The sequence below is a fragment of the Falco punctatus genome, assembly GCF_963210335.1.
Source record: "Falco punctatus genome assembly, chromosome: 2".
Classification (NCBI taxonomy): domain Eukaryota; kingdom Metazoa; phylum Chordata; class Aves; order Falconiformes; family Falconidae; genus Falco; species Falco punctatus.
The window spans coordinates 8,632,264-8,646,290 of NC_137581.1; the positions used below are offsets into that span (position 1 = coordinate 8,632,264).

Consider the following 14,027-nt stretch of genomic DNA (forward strand, 5'->3'; position numbering starts at 1 on the left):
TTTGTTGCTATTGTTTGGGGTGTTTTTTTTTCTAATGTCTGTATCTTGGCAACACAGGAATTGTTGACTTGGAAACTCAGTGCTTTGAATAAGACTAGGCTTGTTCAGGCTTTTCTGCTGAATCCAGCACCTGTTACCATAGCATGACTGTGAAGTTAAACCTCAGCACAGGTACCAGGCATTTTGTTCCTGCCAGCACCCTTCCAGCAAGTTCCTTGGCTTTTTTTTTTTTAATTATAAGTAAATTTATAGATAAATAAATAAATAAAAACAAATTTTTGTTTATTACCCTGGTTCAAACAACTGCCACTGGCAGCAGTGCTTCTTCCCCCAAATATCCCATACACATCTTCCGTCCACCTTCGTCCTCATCCTAGAATTTCTCTGAATGAAAGTCATGCCCTGAAAGAGGAAATGCCCCTGAACAAACTACGGTTCCCCCAGCTGGCTCTTAGGAACACAAGGAAACAAGGCAGGACCAAAGCCTCAAGTAAGCAAGTTCGCTGAAGCAACAGCCCCTTCCACTGAATAGAGATGAGTGGTTCAATGAAGACTAAAGCCAAACTGGCAGCAGAAGTGAAGTGACCTTCAAGTAACTGAAAATCAAGGGAGGTTTCATTACTAGGGAGACTTTTCTGCTCTGAAAGCCTGGATTTTCGTGTGCTCAGCTTAAAGGATTGCATCATACTAGCTGTGGAAAAAAAAAAAAAAACAGGCCTCTGGGAATAGCACAGAGGGCTGAGTTCAGACAACTTGCAGCTGCTGGTGACTGCTGAAAAATGCATCTTTTTTTACTCACAGATGTCTTATATCATGGCTCTCAAACTTTCCTATTGCAGTTAGAACTTTTTACAAAACTTACCACTAGCAATCCTCTTTTTTTTGGTCTGCACTTTTAAGATGTAACTTCAGCATCCCTGGACTTCTACAATGAAACAGATGTCTGAGAGAGCCTGAAGTATTTTATTGCAATTAGTACAAGCTGAAAAGTAAGAATTCAATTTTGCAAAAATATTCTGAGGCTGTAAAGTCTGCATTTTGCTCTGATAGGGAGTAAAATAAAAACAGGTTGCAGTTTGAAAGCTTCAGAGTTCAAAAGCATGAGGATCCACAGTTATAGGCTCACCTTTCAGAAGAACTGAAGCCAGGGCTGGTTTTGCATTTAAAGTTGGGGATTGTTGGACATAGGCAGAGCCAGGCTTAGAGAGGTTCACCTATGGCAGTTGTCTGAGGCCAGAGTAAGTTCAGGACAGAGAATAATGGGAAATCAGGCTGTCAGGAGCAGCTCACATCATTCAAATAGACATGGGAGAAAATAGGACTGCTTAGACTGTGCATAGTCCTCTCCACCACAAATCTAATGTAACCTCATAAAGGCATGAAAGTCCCTACGTAAGAGACATTTGGGGCTGTTTTCCCTTCCCAAAGTCTGTTTTTGTGTGTGTGCAGTGAATGCTCGGCCCTCATGTCACTAGACCCTGCATTTCTGGTCAACAGGTTTGCAGCCTCCAGAGCTGAATTCTCCTGTTCACACAATGTGCATGGATGCTCTATGCCCACACCTATACAGACCTGAATTGCTCTGAATCCTGTATGGCCTATTGCAGGGTGCCTGCTTTTTCCTCTGTACTGTCTGGCCTGAAAGCAAGCAACATTAAGGTTCTTACAAGGCAGATCTTTGACAAATTCTGCTGTGCTTGGCTAGATTAAGAAGTCTGTTTTACTCAAACTTGGGTTTAAGCACTCTCTGTGGAATATTCAAAGCACTGGGCACACCTTCCTGGATTCCCACATACAGCTCTAGGATGCTCCCTCAGGCTGACCAGGCTGCCTAGCTGCTGCTCCAGATCAGTTTCTGGATTCAGCCAGATCCCTTACAGCAAACCTCCCCAGAGCACCCAGGCTGTTTAGCAGCAAAGGGAGGTGGCCTTCATTCTAATTTGCAGCACAAAACCCAGGATGTTTTTCCATTTCTGGGCAGTGTTAAAGCACTGCTTAGCTCTGAGCCCTCAGATTTGCCCTCTGGCACAGGCCTCTCTCTCTGCACACTCCTCTCTGTAGATTTTCCAAGTAAGCGCAACCCGCAGGTTTTTTTCCCCATCTCATCCTCTACACACTGTGGGTGGTTTAACTCTGCCTGTCCATCTTCGCTCTTAACATGCAGCAACACCTTTCACACACACCACAGACCATAACGCTCCCTGCCCTAAGCCCCTAACCGACCCACACCAATTTGATACAGATCAGGTTCTTCTGCACAACCACCTCAGCCAAGCTACGAGAAACGCTCGCGGCCTGAAGCAGCCAGGCTGCTAGCAGCATTTCGAGTATATAAACGACGACCCAGGACGGGCGACAGAGCCAAGATGGCGCCCGCGGCGCTGCCCTAGAGGCCTCCGAGCGCGCATGCGCGGCGGGCGCTGTCCCTCCTCCCCGCCGCATGGCGGCGCAGCGCCGCCGCCCTCAGGCAGGGCCCCTTCCCCTCGGCGGACTACAGTACCCAGCATGCCCCGCGGGCCTGACTGGAAGGGCTGGCGCCGCGCGGCGGAAGCGGCGGGCTGGTGTTGCCATGAGGGGAGCGGGGCGCAGCGCTGCGCTGCTCGCCTGGGCCAGTGGCTCCCGCTCGGGCCCGCTCCCGCGCCGGGCCCTGCTGCCTCCGGCTCCTCGGAGAGGTGAGAGGCGCCGCAGGGCTGTGCTCGGCCCCTTGGCCTGCTGGCAGCCCCTCCAGCGGGCTGCGCTGGGCACTGCGCACAGAGTGGGCGGCTCCCCGTCCCTCCGCGGGATGAGGAGCCTGAGCGGCAGGAGGGGGCACAGGGCTGCCCGCTGCTTGGGGGAACCTCGGGGTCTGCTGAGGTACAGTGGGGGCCGCACAGTGCGTTTGGCGAGCTGGGATCTCTGCCTCAGCGCGGTCGTGAGGCCTGTCCCAGAGGCGGTGTGTGAGGGGGCACAGAACGCCTTTCCTGGGGCAGTTACAAGCCCGAGGCAAGGGCTGAGTTACATGGGTAAGAGCAGTCGGTTGAGTAGCATATGGGGACTGATAAGGGAGTGTTTGAGAGGTAGAAGCAAAGGGAGTTAGCCGAGGGGTGCAGGAAGGCATCACAAAATGGTGCTTCAGGTACGGTCTTTGAAAACATCAGTGAGATTTGAAAACAGCCTTGGGCCGAGTCGTGCATCCAGTAAAGAGTACAGGAGTGAAGCCGTAGGGAAAGGAGGCAACCAAAAGCTTCATGCTCTAATAGCATCTTTTCTGAGAGAATGCAATATAGTTGTTCAGCCCAGCGAAAAAAATCCGCTAAAACATTTAGAGGACAAAGAGGTGTGTGTTTAAAAGCTGTTATGGCTCAGTGGAAAAAGAATGTTTAGGGTTGTTTTTAATTATTTGTACATAGCATTCAATGTTCATGCACATAAATATTTTTCTCTTTCCTTTTAAATCTAGTACAGACATTGATTTGGATACTGTGTTCGATTTGGTTGTAGCCAGTTCTTAAGAGTAGATAAAAGGTAGCGTGTGAATTGATTTATCTAGTAGTGGCATAATATAATTTCCCTGTTGTTTAAATGATACAAAGCTTTTGAGTAAAGATCTAGATAAGATTCAGAATAACATTTTGTTGGCAGGGAGCCAGGAGTGCAAAAAGTTTTGAGTAAGTGTGGATCTAGAAGGAATAGGGCCTTTCAGATAACAAATAATCTGTCGAAATGGAATCTGTAACATGCAAGGCCCTGCAAAGGTAAGATGAAGGGAAAAATCTCCTTGAAATTAAGTAGGAGAAGCAGTGAGACATCATGTGAGAAGGTACTCAACGTAATAAATATTGAGTAGATCTTTAATACCCACCTCTGAGGTATTGGGTGCAAACACTGTATAGCTTTGCTGCCCAGTTTCTTTCCTGGTGAACCAACAATTTCATTCAGACCAGCAGATTTGCATAGCTTTCTAAAAAAAAATAATCTGTAGCTTTATCTTCAGGCATGGCACTCTCCTTGCTGAAAAGGATAGAAGTAAGGCTGAGAGATTCTGTGAAGAACCAAATGAATGATGTTAGCTGCAACCAGCAGAAATTGGTAGCGTGTTAGAACTGCTGGTCTTTTAAAAGTAAGAAAATTATTGGGCGTTTCTCAAACATTAGAAAATAATTGCTTATAGTGGTTTTATTTTTGTTGTATCAGGGTGCTTGTCTAGCACAGCTTCCTTGTTATATGAATACACTTAAGATCAATATACAAGTTCTAGCTGATACAAATTTCCTATGGAAAAGGGATTGGTGGTTTCTAACATGTTGTAACCATCAATCAAAAGGAACCAGCTTTTTGTTGCAAGATACATGCAGCCTTGCTATGATGACAGAAATTGAAATTAGCTTATAGCATGATAAACTAATCAGGTTAAGTTTAAGGCACGTGTTGTCATTTCCAGGTTTTGCTGCCACACTCATTAGGAAGTCATATGATGTCAGAAGAGTTGAAATCACTCCCCTGGAGCAGAGGAAAGTAACTTTTGATACCCATGCTTTAGTGCAGGATCTGGAAGCCCATGGTAAGTAATATTTGATAAATAATTCAAAGGAAAAATTCTAGTTTAAGTACTAGTAAGTATGAGTGCTATCAGTTTTCCCAAGTACCAATACTTGGTGTTATAAAATGTTTTGGCAGCCTCTTGAGGAGGCTGGTGAAGGCAAGGCAGCTGATGCTCTTTGATGCCTCTGTTGTTGAGCCCCACGCTGGGCGCTAAAAAGGAATGTTGTGGTTTAATCCCGGCTGGCAGCTAAGCCCCACGCAACTGCTTGCTCACTCCCCCCATCCCAGCAGGTTGGGGGAGAGATCAGAAGGGTAACAGTCAGAAAACTCTTGGGCTGAGATAAAGACAGTTTAATGGATGAAACAAAAGCCGTGCGCACGAGCAAAGCAACCCAAGGGATTCACCCACCGCTTCCCACGGGCAGGCAGGGGCTCAGCCATCCCCAGGGCAGCCGGGCTCCGTCACGCGCAGCGGGGACTTGGGAAGACAAACGCCGTCACTCCCCGCGTCCCCCCCTTCCTCCTTCTTCCCCCAGCTCTATACGCTGAGCATGACGCCATATGGTATGGAACATCCCTTGGGTCAGGGGGGTCAGCTGTGCCGGCCGTGTCCCCTCCCCGCTCCTTGTGCCCCCCCAGCCCCCTCGCTGCTGGGGTGGGGTGAGGGGCAGCAAAGCCCTTGGCTCGGTGTCAGCGCGGCTCGGCCACAGCTACAACAGCCCTGCGTTATCAGCACTGCAGCACAAATCCAAAACAGAGCCCCACAGCAGGTGCTGTGAGTAAAATTAACTCTGCCCAGCCAAAACCACTGAATTCTGTAACCGTATAAATAACTGTTAATGTTAGATTTATTTGTAGCTGCAGGCAAGTTTATATAGTGTCTTCCAGCTGAGGAACATAACACAGTTAAATGTAAATTAACAGTAACACTTAAAACTGTTTTCTAGCCAAAATGAAGCTTTAATAGAAGTTCCCTCTACTAGTCTGCTAATAATAAGAATTTTTTTCTAACTACAGCTATTTGCAGCAGGGCAGTACTGTGATACATTCTTAATACTTGCACTTTTATTTTGTGAGTGTGAGGGCTGAAGTCAGGTTAAAGGTCCATCTAGCCCTGGGTTCTCTCTCCTGACAGGAGCTGTGAGTCGGTGCCTGCAGAAGAGTAGTAGAACAGGGCACATGTATGTGACTGGTCCAGTTGTTTTCACCCTGGAGGTGTTTTGAGCCAGGCGTGAGTTTTAGTAACCTTCAGTGGAAATCTTTTCACAAGCTTATTCAGTCCCTGAACTGATAAATGATTTATGGATGAAACAAAAGCCGTGCGCTTTAAATACCATCCAATAAACTGATTAGTACCCAGAACATCCTTTCTCATGGAGTTTCAGACATCCACTCCTTTTGTTTATGCAGAATTTGGTTTCTACAAGGTTAATTTAATGCCTGCTCAGCTCTTTTGTGGAAAGAGGGAAATGAACATTTGATCTGTCATGTCACTCACGATTATGTAAACTTCTGTCATATTCCCCTGTCATTCTTTTCCAAACGGAAGAATTCTAGCATGTTGAACTTTTCCTTGGACAGTAGCTTTTCCATACTTCTCATCATTCATGATGCCCTTCTGAAAACCTTTTTCACTTCTATCGCATCCTGTTTCAAAGGGGAGGGAACAGAGCTGCTGGCATTACTTGACAACTGAAGGTCTTATGGATTTGAAGAGCAGCATAATGTTCCATCTGTTTTGTTCTCTGCTTCTTTTCTTAGGAATTCCTAAGGGTTTGGTTTGCTTTATTGATCCCCACTAAGCATTGAGCTGATATTTTGATCGGACTAGCAACTATCTTTTAAAATCCCCAAATCTTTCTCCTAAGTGACAGGTTAGGATTTCTTTTTACTACTTGGGTCTAATAATAATATGTTAGTAATTAGAAGACTCCTAATAGTCTACTAACAATGTTTATTTTTTTTCATGCATGTCAAGCTTATCAGTCTGTAGCTCCCTACATCTCTTCAATGCCAGTTTTTAAAAGCAGTTCCAGTATTTGCCATTTTCCAGTCCTTGGGTAACTAAGGTAGGCTGTGAAATGTTACTTGTCCCCAGGACTAATTCAGCTATTTCTTCTTCAAAGTTCCTTTAGAACTCGTGGGGTGAAATCTGTCTGGTGCTGGCACACAGTGTTATTACTCAGTTTAATCCGTTCCATAACTTCTACAAATACTTTAGTACTACAGTGACAGGACTCTTTAGGTAAAACCTATACATAATCACAAAAGTGAGAGGCATTTAGTTTTTCTCAAACTTGCTGCAGACGGTTTTCAGGCTCCATTCTCTTGCATATATGAACTCCACATTTTTCAAAATTTGCATGCAACAAGGATGTTCCTGCTATAAAGGAAGAATAAAATGATGAATTGGCAAAAACCTTAGTAACCCTGAAAATTTAGAGGAACCGAAGCAGTATTATCACACCCCTTAGTGGCAGGAAACTGTCATAAAGCATGCATAGCTTTTCTAAGTAATGTAAACCCATAGTGCAGCTTGACAATACCAGTATTTTAGAAGGGAGCAGTGGCATATTTCTCTAAGGAGTTTGCCTTTAAAGCATTTTCAACAAAATGTTAATTGATCCCACTTTGTAAAATGGGCCAATTGAAATACATGTCAGTGAGATGGCTGGAAATAAATCTTTAGGGCAGAAGCTCTCAGCACTAGATCAGGCACAGCTAAAACCCAGATACAGCTGGGGATGTTTTTCGCTATTCACTACACATCATCTTTTAACACTTCCAAATGGCACCATGCTATGGATACAGTGTAGTTTTTATCACCAGAAAGCAAAACTCCCAGTTTGAATTCATTCTGCAGCAGTTTTAAAATCAATTTTGTGTGTTTCCCTATCTGTGCAGAACGTTTTCAGTGTAAGCAGACTTACCTTTCAATTGTATTATTTTACAGGATACATGCTTTGTAGCTCGAAGTAAGTTAGATTTTTTAACAGAATTTGTGGAAGTTCATTATAAATTTAAATTTTGCTGAATATTTTTTTATAAGCATGAACAGTTAAAGATTGTACAGAAATTTGGTCCTGGTGGCTGCATGTGTAGACTATTCCGGTATGTTAAAAGTTAACGTGCTTCGGATTTCTGTGTCATTAGGTCTGGTTTTTCTAGGTAAAAGTCACAGTGACTGGCTTCTCGCTGTCACTTTTCAGTAATCGTGTGACTTCCCATTTGCCACTGTAGTTAGGTACAGCACTTGGGTGTCCCAGTTTATTATGTACCTCTCGCTCTCCTCTTCTTTGAGCGTTCTAATACTGCCTTAACTTGGCATCCTTCAACTGTCTTCCAGGCTTTGGGAAGGAACAAGCGGAGACCATCGTATCAGCATTAATAACCCTGTCAAACGTCAGCTTAGACACAGTCTATAAGGATATGGTTACGCAGGCTCAGCAGGTAAAAAGTAATCTATGGTGTACATAGACAGCGTTGTGTAATTATTAACAGCTCGTATTTGCGTATTTAAATGACAAGAGAGCAACTCTACTATAGCACTAGAATCACTTCACTGAGATAGGTTTTCCTAAGTTTCAAGGTGGTGTTAAGAATAGTAGTATCTTAAACCTTCATCTCACAGGAATGTTTTCCAAATGCAGCCAGAATATATAAATGTAATGCAGAGATGGCTTTGCTGCTGAAAAGCTCTCAGGTGAGACCAAACTTTTAACTGTGCTTTACAGTGGTTGAGGGCAAAGAGAGGTTCAAGGAGGGGTTCCCGAGGGATAACAAGGCCACCTAAAATACCAGAAAACTGTTGGTGTTTTTATTGAACTTCAGTAACAATGTCAGCTCTCTTCTGAGGTACACTGTATTTGTCCTATTTTTCTATTCATAAATTAAAACCTACCATTAAAACGATTTCACAGCTTTACTCTGCGTTTCAGTCACTAAAGCTACACCTGTAGTAAGAGCTAAATGTGGCTGGGGTGTGCGCACCACCACGCAGCTGTGCAAAGCCACCTCGGTTTGATTTTGACCTCTGCCAGCTGTCGGTCTCCCTGAGCTGGGCACAATGTGAAAGTCCAAGGCCAGGAACTGTTCCCACCAGGTGGAGTGGACAGAGCCACCTTCATTTAGGAGGAAGAGGTTTTAGCCATCTGGGTGTCATCCGTGGTGGATGACATGCCCAGGAGGACAGAAGGTGGGCTCCGAATGATGGAGCTGTTGGTGTAAGTCTGCGCTGGTCAGGTCAGCACCTCGGCCTGTGCTCGAGCAAAGCATCGAGGTGTCTCCTTCACTTAGACGTACACGTTTGTGGACATATCTGGAGGCGGTGAGTCGGTTGAGTAGTGTGGCTGGTTTTCCTGCTGGTAATAGAGGTGGTGAGAAGTTTCCTTTTAACAAATTGCCAAAGTAAAAATAACTTTACTTTTCCTTGTAGGCTAGACATCTGGGCCAGGATAATAAAGCTCTGATGCACAGTAATGGTTTTAATAATTACTCAGGAAGGCTGTGCAAGTTGAAATTACATGCCATTCTTCTTCAGTGAGTTAATGCAATTAGACATTCATTGCTATTTTATTTAAACTGCTGAGCCTTACTTCCAACAGATTTTTATCTTACTGGCATTTATTCTTAATAAAAGTTGTGTAACTTTTTTTCCCTATAAATCACAGAAGACAAGAACTTAGGTCTTGTTTTTTATCAAACGGAAACCTTTCTTTTTGGAAATTCTAGTATGTGTAAAGAAAGTATCGCAGATATAATTTGCATGGAATTGTGTTAGGCAGAAACACTGTTTTTTATAGTGTGGTCAGGATTGAAACTGAGTGTTTTAAGATGGGATGAGGCGAATCAGCTCCTCAGTGTAAATGCAACTGAAGTTTTCCCAGGAGTTGTAAAAACTTCATTGTGTTCAACAAAGCAGTCAGATGTCAGTGGTAGTTGGGTCAGGGCATATTTTAACAAATTTAGTTGAACGTGGGATCCGAGAAATGGTGTTTGCTTGTAATCTGAAGGAGAGCTCCTCCTTTTGCTGGCTCTCAGCTTTAAAAGCAGAATCCCACAGAGATATGTCATTTTCCATGCTAAATAGTAGGGTCGCTTCCTTATGCGAACTGAAGGAGTATTGCTTTCAAGATTCTAAAATTTAAAGTTTCTTGCTGTCTTTTCTTATGGTTTTTTTTACTCTGTAGTTTATAAATAGCAAATGAATTCTGAACTTGTTAGCCCAAACACCAGGAAGGCTTTTTTCGGTGCTGTTTAGTATCTGTCGGAGTTCAACACGGAGAGGACAGTGTGATACTTGTATCATTAAGTCTTTGGCTTTTAATGACTTTGCGGGCAAGAAATGGAAGTGTTACCTTAGCAACTGGGTTCAAACCAGCAATTACCGCTTGATGGGCTGTGAGCATTCTTTGGAAATGTAAGGCAATGAAGGATTAACCTGTAGTTTCAGGTCTATTTCATTTCATAGCTACTTGGGCTAACACATCTGGCTGCTTTGCTTGAATTCAGAGGTAGTGTATTAAAGCGACAGGAAAAGCACAAAGCCAAAACATCATCTTTCAAACCAATTGCGGCTATAAAGTTCTGTGGTTTTGTCACTTTCTTGTTGGAGGCTCTCCTTATTTTTGTGCTTTGCAGTAGCTAATTTCATGATTTCAGACCTAAATATCTTTACTGTACTTGCCAGAAAGTATGCAGCTTAATCAATGGCATGTTTTATTGTTTCTAAGGAAATAACTTTACAGCAAATAATGGCACATTTGGACTCCATTCGAAAAGATATGGTCATCCTGGAGAAAAGTGAATTTGCGAACTTGAGAGCAGAGAATGAGGTACTAATAAATATTGTTAATTAAGCAGCTAAATTGTAATAGATGTTGGGTTATATCTGTCACATGTTTTTGTGGAACAAAATATGAAGGTAAAAGTAATTCTGGTTACTTTTTATCAGTTGAAGTGTTTGTAGATTACAACTTCTGTGATCCCATAAAAATATACTTCACCTCATAAAACTCACTCAGTTCTTCTATAAACAAAAAAAAATCTACGTGTCTTAAAATCATCTTCTGTAATTTTATTTAATGGTGATTCTGGTACAGTCTTGTCACCATTAACCATACAGTGCCGGGAGAGTAGTCAGATGTTTCTATGAAACAATTTAATAAAACTGGTGATTGAGACATGTTTCGCTTTTGCTTGATAGCATTTTAGTATTTTCTTGCTGTCATTAGTCTCAGAATAACAAGGTCATAATCGTTACAATATAATCCCTTTATTTTCAGCAAAATTCCCAGCATATTATATATGGTTTTACAAACGGAACACACCAGTTAGGATATTTAATAAAGAACAAATTGTCCCACTGGGAGAAAAATAATGGAAGAATAATTGCATGCATGTGGTGGTAACACTTACATGACTAACTTGGTCAGCAGTTTTCTGAATTTGTAAAATCATGATTTTTTAATTTTTTTTCTCCTCTGCACTCAAGAAAATGAAAATTGAATTAGATCAAGTTAAACAGCAGCTAATGGTAAGTAAACAGCAGGTACCTATGTGCTCCGGTTAGGGAGGGTAAATAGTTATTTTCATAATCTTTATTTGCTTTAAAGAATGAAACAGGTAAAATCCGAGCTGACAGCAAGCTAGACATAAACCTGGAAAGGAGCAGAGTGACGGATATGGTAAGCTGGTCTATGAAGACACCCTTATTAGTTCTGTGGCTTGTTTTCTGTTACTACAATTGTAATTTATCTTTTGTTGCAGTTTACAGATCAGGAGAGGAAACTGATGGAAGCAACTACAGAGTTTCATAAAAAAGTAAGTACTGAACAAAGCTCGTTTCATACTGAGCAGTTATGCATTGCATGTTAGTAACCCCCAAACTTTTGCCAAAGTTAGTAGGCTCTTGCATATGGTGAAGCAAAAGGCTGGGCTGTGTCATCGTACCTGTTGTACGTGTCAATTGCCGATGCCTGGGAGATGCGTGCTGAACGCCATTCAGGCAGGAGGAGGCACACAAGCCTTGTCTCTCGCTTCCCGGGTATCATATGTGCAGGCTGTCAGAGGCGGGATGCGCGCTGTCATGCCACCCTTCCCGGTGTTAACAGATGTGCTGACCAGCTGTAGTGGGGGGTGGGGGTAGGGGGGCGGTGGTTCGGGTGTCTACAGCCAGACAAGGATTTCAAGGGCTGGAAGTTGTCAAACCTGCTAGTGGGTGCTGAATTGTAAGAGGCTGAAGATGGACCTGTCTCATCTTCAGCATCTCCTTCCTTTCCTGGATAGGGCTTGTGAATGCTTAAACCTTCCTTTTGCAAAAATGCAGGGACAGTGTCTATGAATGCCTCCTTTAGGAGGCACTGGCCTATCAGAGACAAAAGTCCATATGATCTGAGTTTTTTCTGTCTCTTGCTTCAGTATTCTTCCTGGATTGTATTAAATGCTGTTCTGTATCTTCCAAGTTTTCTTACCAGTTATGTATTTTATTTCAGAGATAGATTGGAATATTGTTTCTTTCTTGTTACTGGTAGAGTGGTATTTGTGTTTGGCTTTGTAAAGCTGAAAGAGCGAGAGATCATTGTCAAATATATGCTATCTTGTAATTTTTTCAGGATTCTAGTACCAACAGCGTCATCTCAGAAATCAGTAATAAAATCGACACTGAAATAGCTTCCTTAAAAACTCTCATGGAATCGAATAAGCTCGATACAATACGTTATTTGGCAGGTATGTGGTAGGCAAGGAGGTGAGTACCAGTATTGTATTTTGGGTGTATAAAATTTTATTCAAGAGTATGTGCTAAGTGAACTCAGAAAGTCTGTTGTGCGGCAGCAGACAGCTGGGATGGCAGACTCACACCGCTTCCCACAACTGGAAGAAATGTGACAGGGAACACACAAGAGATGGGAGCGTGCAGACACTGCTGCAGTTGGACTAGGATTGTGCCCAGAACGTGGATTAGGACAAATATGGACGTGATTTTTAAGAAAAACAAAAACCCTGAATACCTTATCCGGTCTGACAGTACCTCTGCTTGCTGCAGGGCAGCCATTTCTGTGGCAGAGTTGGTACCGAAGTTCTCCCGAGGTTATTTAAGTTTCCCTGGCAGTTAGCTGCCATTCAGGACTAGTCTGAGCGTGACCAGTTCTGCCTCCCGTTCGGTCCTCCGCAGACACACATTTTCAGTGTGGCAGTGCTTGTACTTCCCCTCTCAAGCAGAACACATATTCAGTCTGACTTGAGGTTGTCTCCTCAATATATACATAACCAGTGAGATTTTTTATTGTATCGAGCTGGATAAAGAGAGTAACGCATTACATTTGGAAGTGAGAACAAGTTCGAAGGGAAACATAATTAGCTTTATTCTAACACCAACTGAAACAACAGTTTAACAAATCTGAAAGGCAACTCCTCGGGCTTCGGAGGTGCTGCCTGCATACCCTGCTGTAGCATCAGGTACGTGTATTGTTGGTGCATTGTCACTTTGTCCTGTGGGAAATTATTTTAATTATATCTGATGGAAGACCTGGTACAGCCATCTCTCCTGTAATACAGTTCCCAATAGATGGGTGACGACAGGGAAAGCTGCTGTAGCCTGTTGAGCTCTGTTATCCCGTGCGGTTACTCAGATGTGTCCCTGAAAACACAAGTCCTCAGGCTGCTGAATTCGACCTCCCATCCTGCCGCCTGGGCAGTGCTGCTGTGCAGGGGGCTACATCAAAGACAAGTCATCATCTTCTAAAATTATTCTGTCACACCTGCAGCAATTCAGGAAGTTTAGGAGGCTCTACTCTAGAGCTGTTACCGTTCCTCCATCTGTGTGCAGTTAATTTCCTGTATGTAGAAGATGATACAATTTAGCATGCAGCTAATTATTTCCTCTTTTTTTTTTTTTAACAGCTTCCGTATTCACTTGCTTAGCAATAGCGCTGGGCTTCTACAGGTTTTGGAAATAGATCAAAATGGAATGGCTGCCTCGAATACAGATGGAGAAAAGGCTGCCCAGGCAACACCAGTTTGACTATCATGTTTGCGCTGTAGATAACCTTGGACCCTTTTTGTTTTGATATTTTTACTGTGCACTAAAAATGTTTTCCGAATACGCAACACTAAGGAGCAAAATAATTGTGGGGAGGAGTAGGCAAATAGTAATATTTTGTTGTCCCCTACTGAATACTGTATTTATTTCAAAGGACTTCTTATGCTCAATCAAAGTGTTTCCTAATGTGTTTTAGAATTAATTTTGTTTTCTTTGTGGAACACTCTTACTCTCAGCTCCTCTTCAAAATGGAATATTAAAAATCTGATATGCCTGTGAAATGGGAATACTGTTCCCAAGTTAGTATTCCCATACTGGGAATACTAATGCCAGATTCCTACAGATCTACTCAGATCCAAGTAAATTAATCTGGTTTTTTTTTATTTAGATATGAACGCACACTCCAGGGTTTTTATTAAATAATCCTTTTTCTTGAGAACTGGTTTACATAAACTTAAAATCTCTC

The 14,027-nt window shown here is 42.9% G+C and overlaps 1 protein-coding gene across 3 annotated transcripts; it reads left to right on the plus strand.

The window, feature by feature from the left end:
- The first annotated feature begins 2,425 nt into the window (after positions 1–2,425).
- On the plus strand, positions 2,426–13,997 carry CCDC90B (coiled-coil domain containing 90B). 3 transcript variants are annotated; one of them, XM_080375938.1, is made up of 9 exons: positions 2,426–2,672; positions 4,421–4,540; positions 7,868–7,971; positions 10,254–10,355; positions 11,015–11,056; positions 11,136–11,207; positions 11,290–11,343; positions 12,135–12,249; positions 13,423–13,997. In XM_080375938.1, exons 1-9 carry the CDS (start codon positions 2,441–2,443, stop codon positions 13,476–13,478), a joined length of 897 nt encoding a protein of 298 aa, XP_080232064.1. In that variant the 5' UTR covers positions 2,426–2,440; the 3' UTR covers positions 13,479–13,997. The 3 variants fall into 3 exon arrangements, with proteins under 3 accessions (XP_080232064.1, XP_080232066.1, XP_080232065.1); XM_080375939.1 differs by lacking the exon at positions 2,426–2,672 and adding an exon at positions 6,283–6,395; XM_080375940.1 differs by lacking the exons at positions 2,426–2,672; positions 7,868–7,971 and having other exon boundaries at positions 4,419–4,540.
- Positions 13,998–14,027: the final 30 nt, after the last annotated feature.

Bases quoted from the DNA above. Each gene is read 5' to 3' on its own strand.
- CCDC90B (XM_080375938.1), top strand. From the start codon at position 2,441: ATGGCGGCGCAGCGCCGCCGCCCTCAGGCAGGGCCCCTTCCCCTCGGC. The intron at 4,541-7,867 runs GTAAGTAATATT...ACTGTCTTCCAG, and splicing joins GCAGGATCTGGAAGCCCATG to GCTTTGGGAAGGAACAAGCG. The intron at 11,057-11,135 runs GTAAGTAAACAG...TTTGCTTTAAAG, and splicing joins AAGTTAAACAGCAGCTAATG to AATGAAACAGGTAAAATCCG.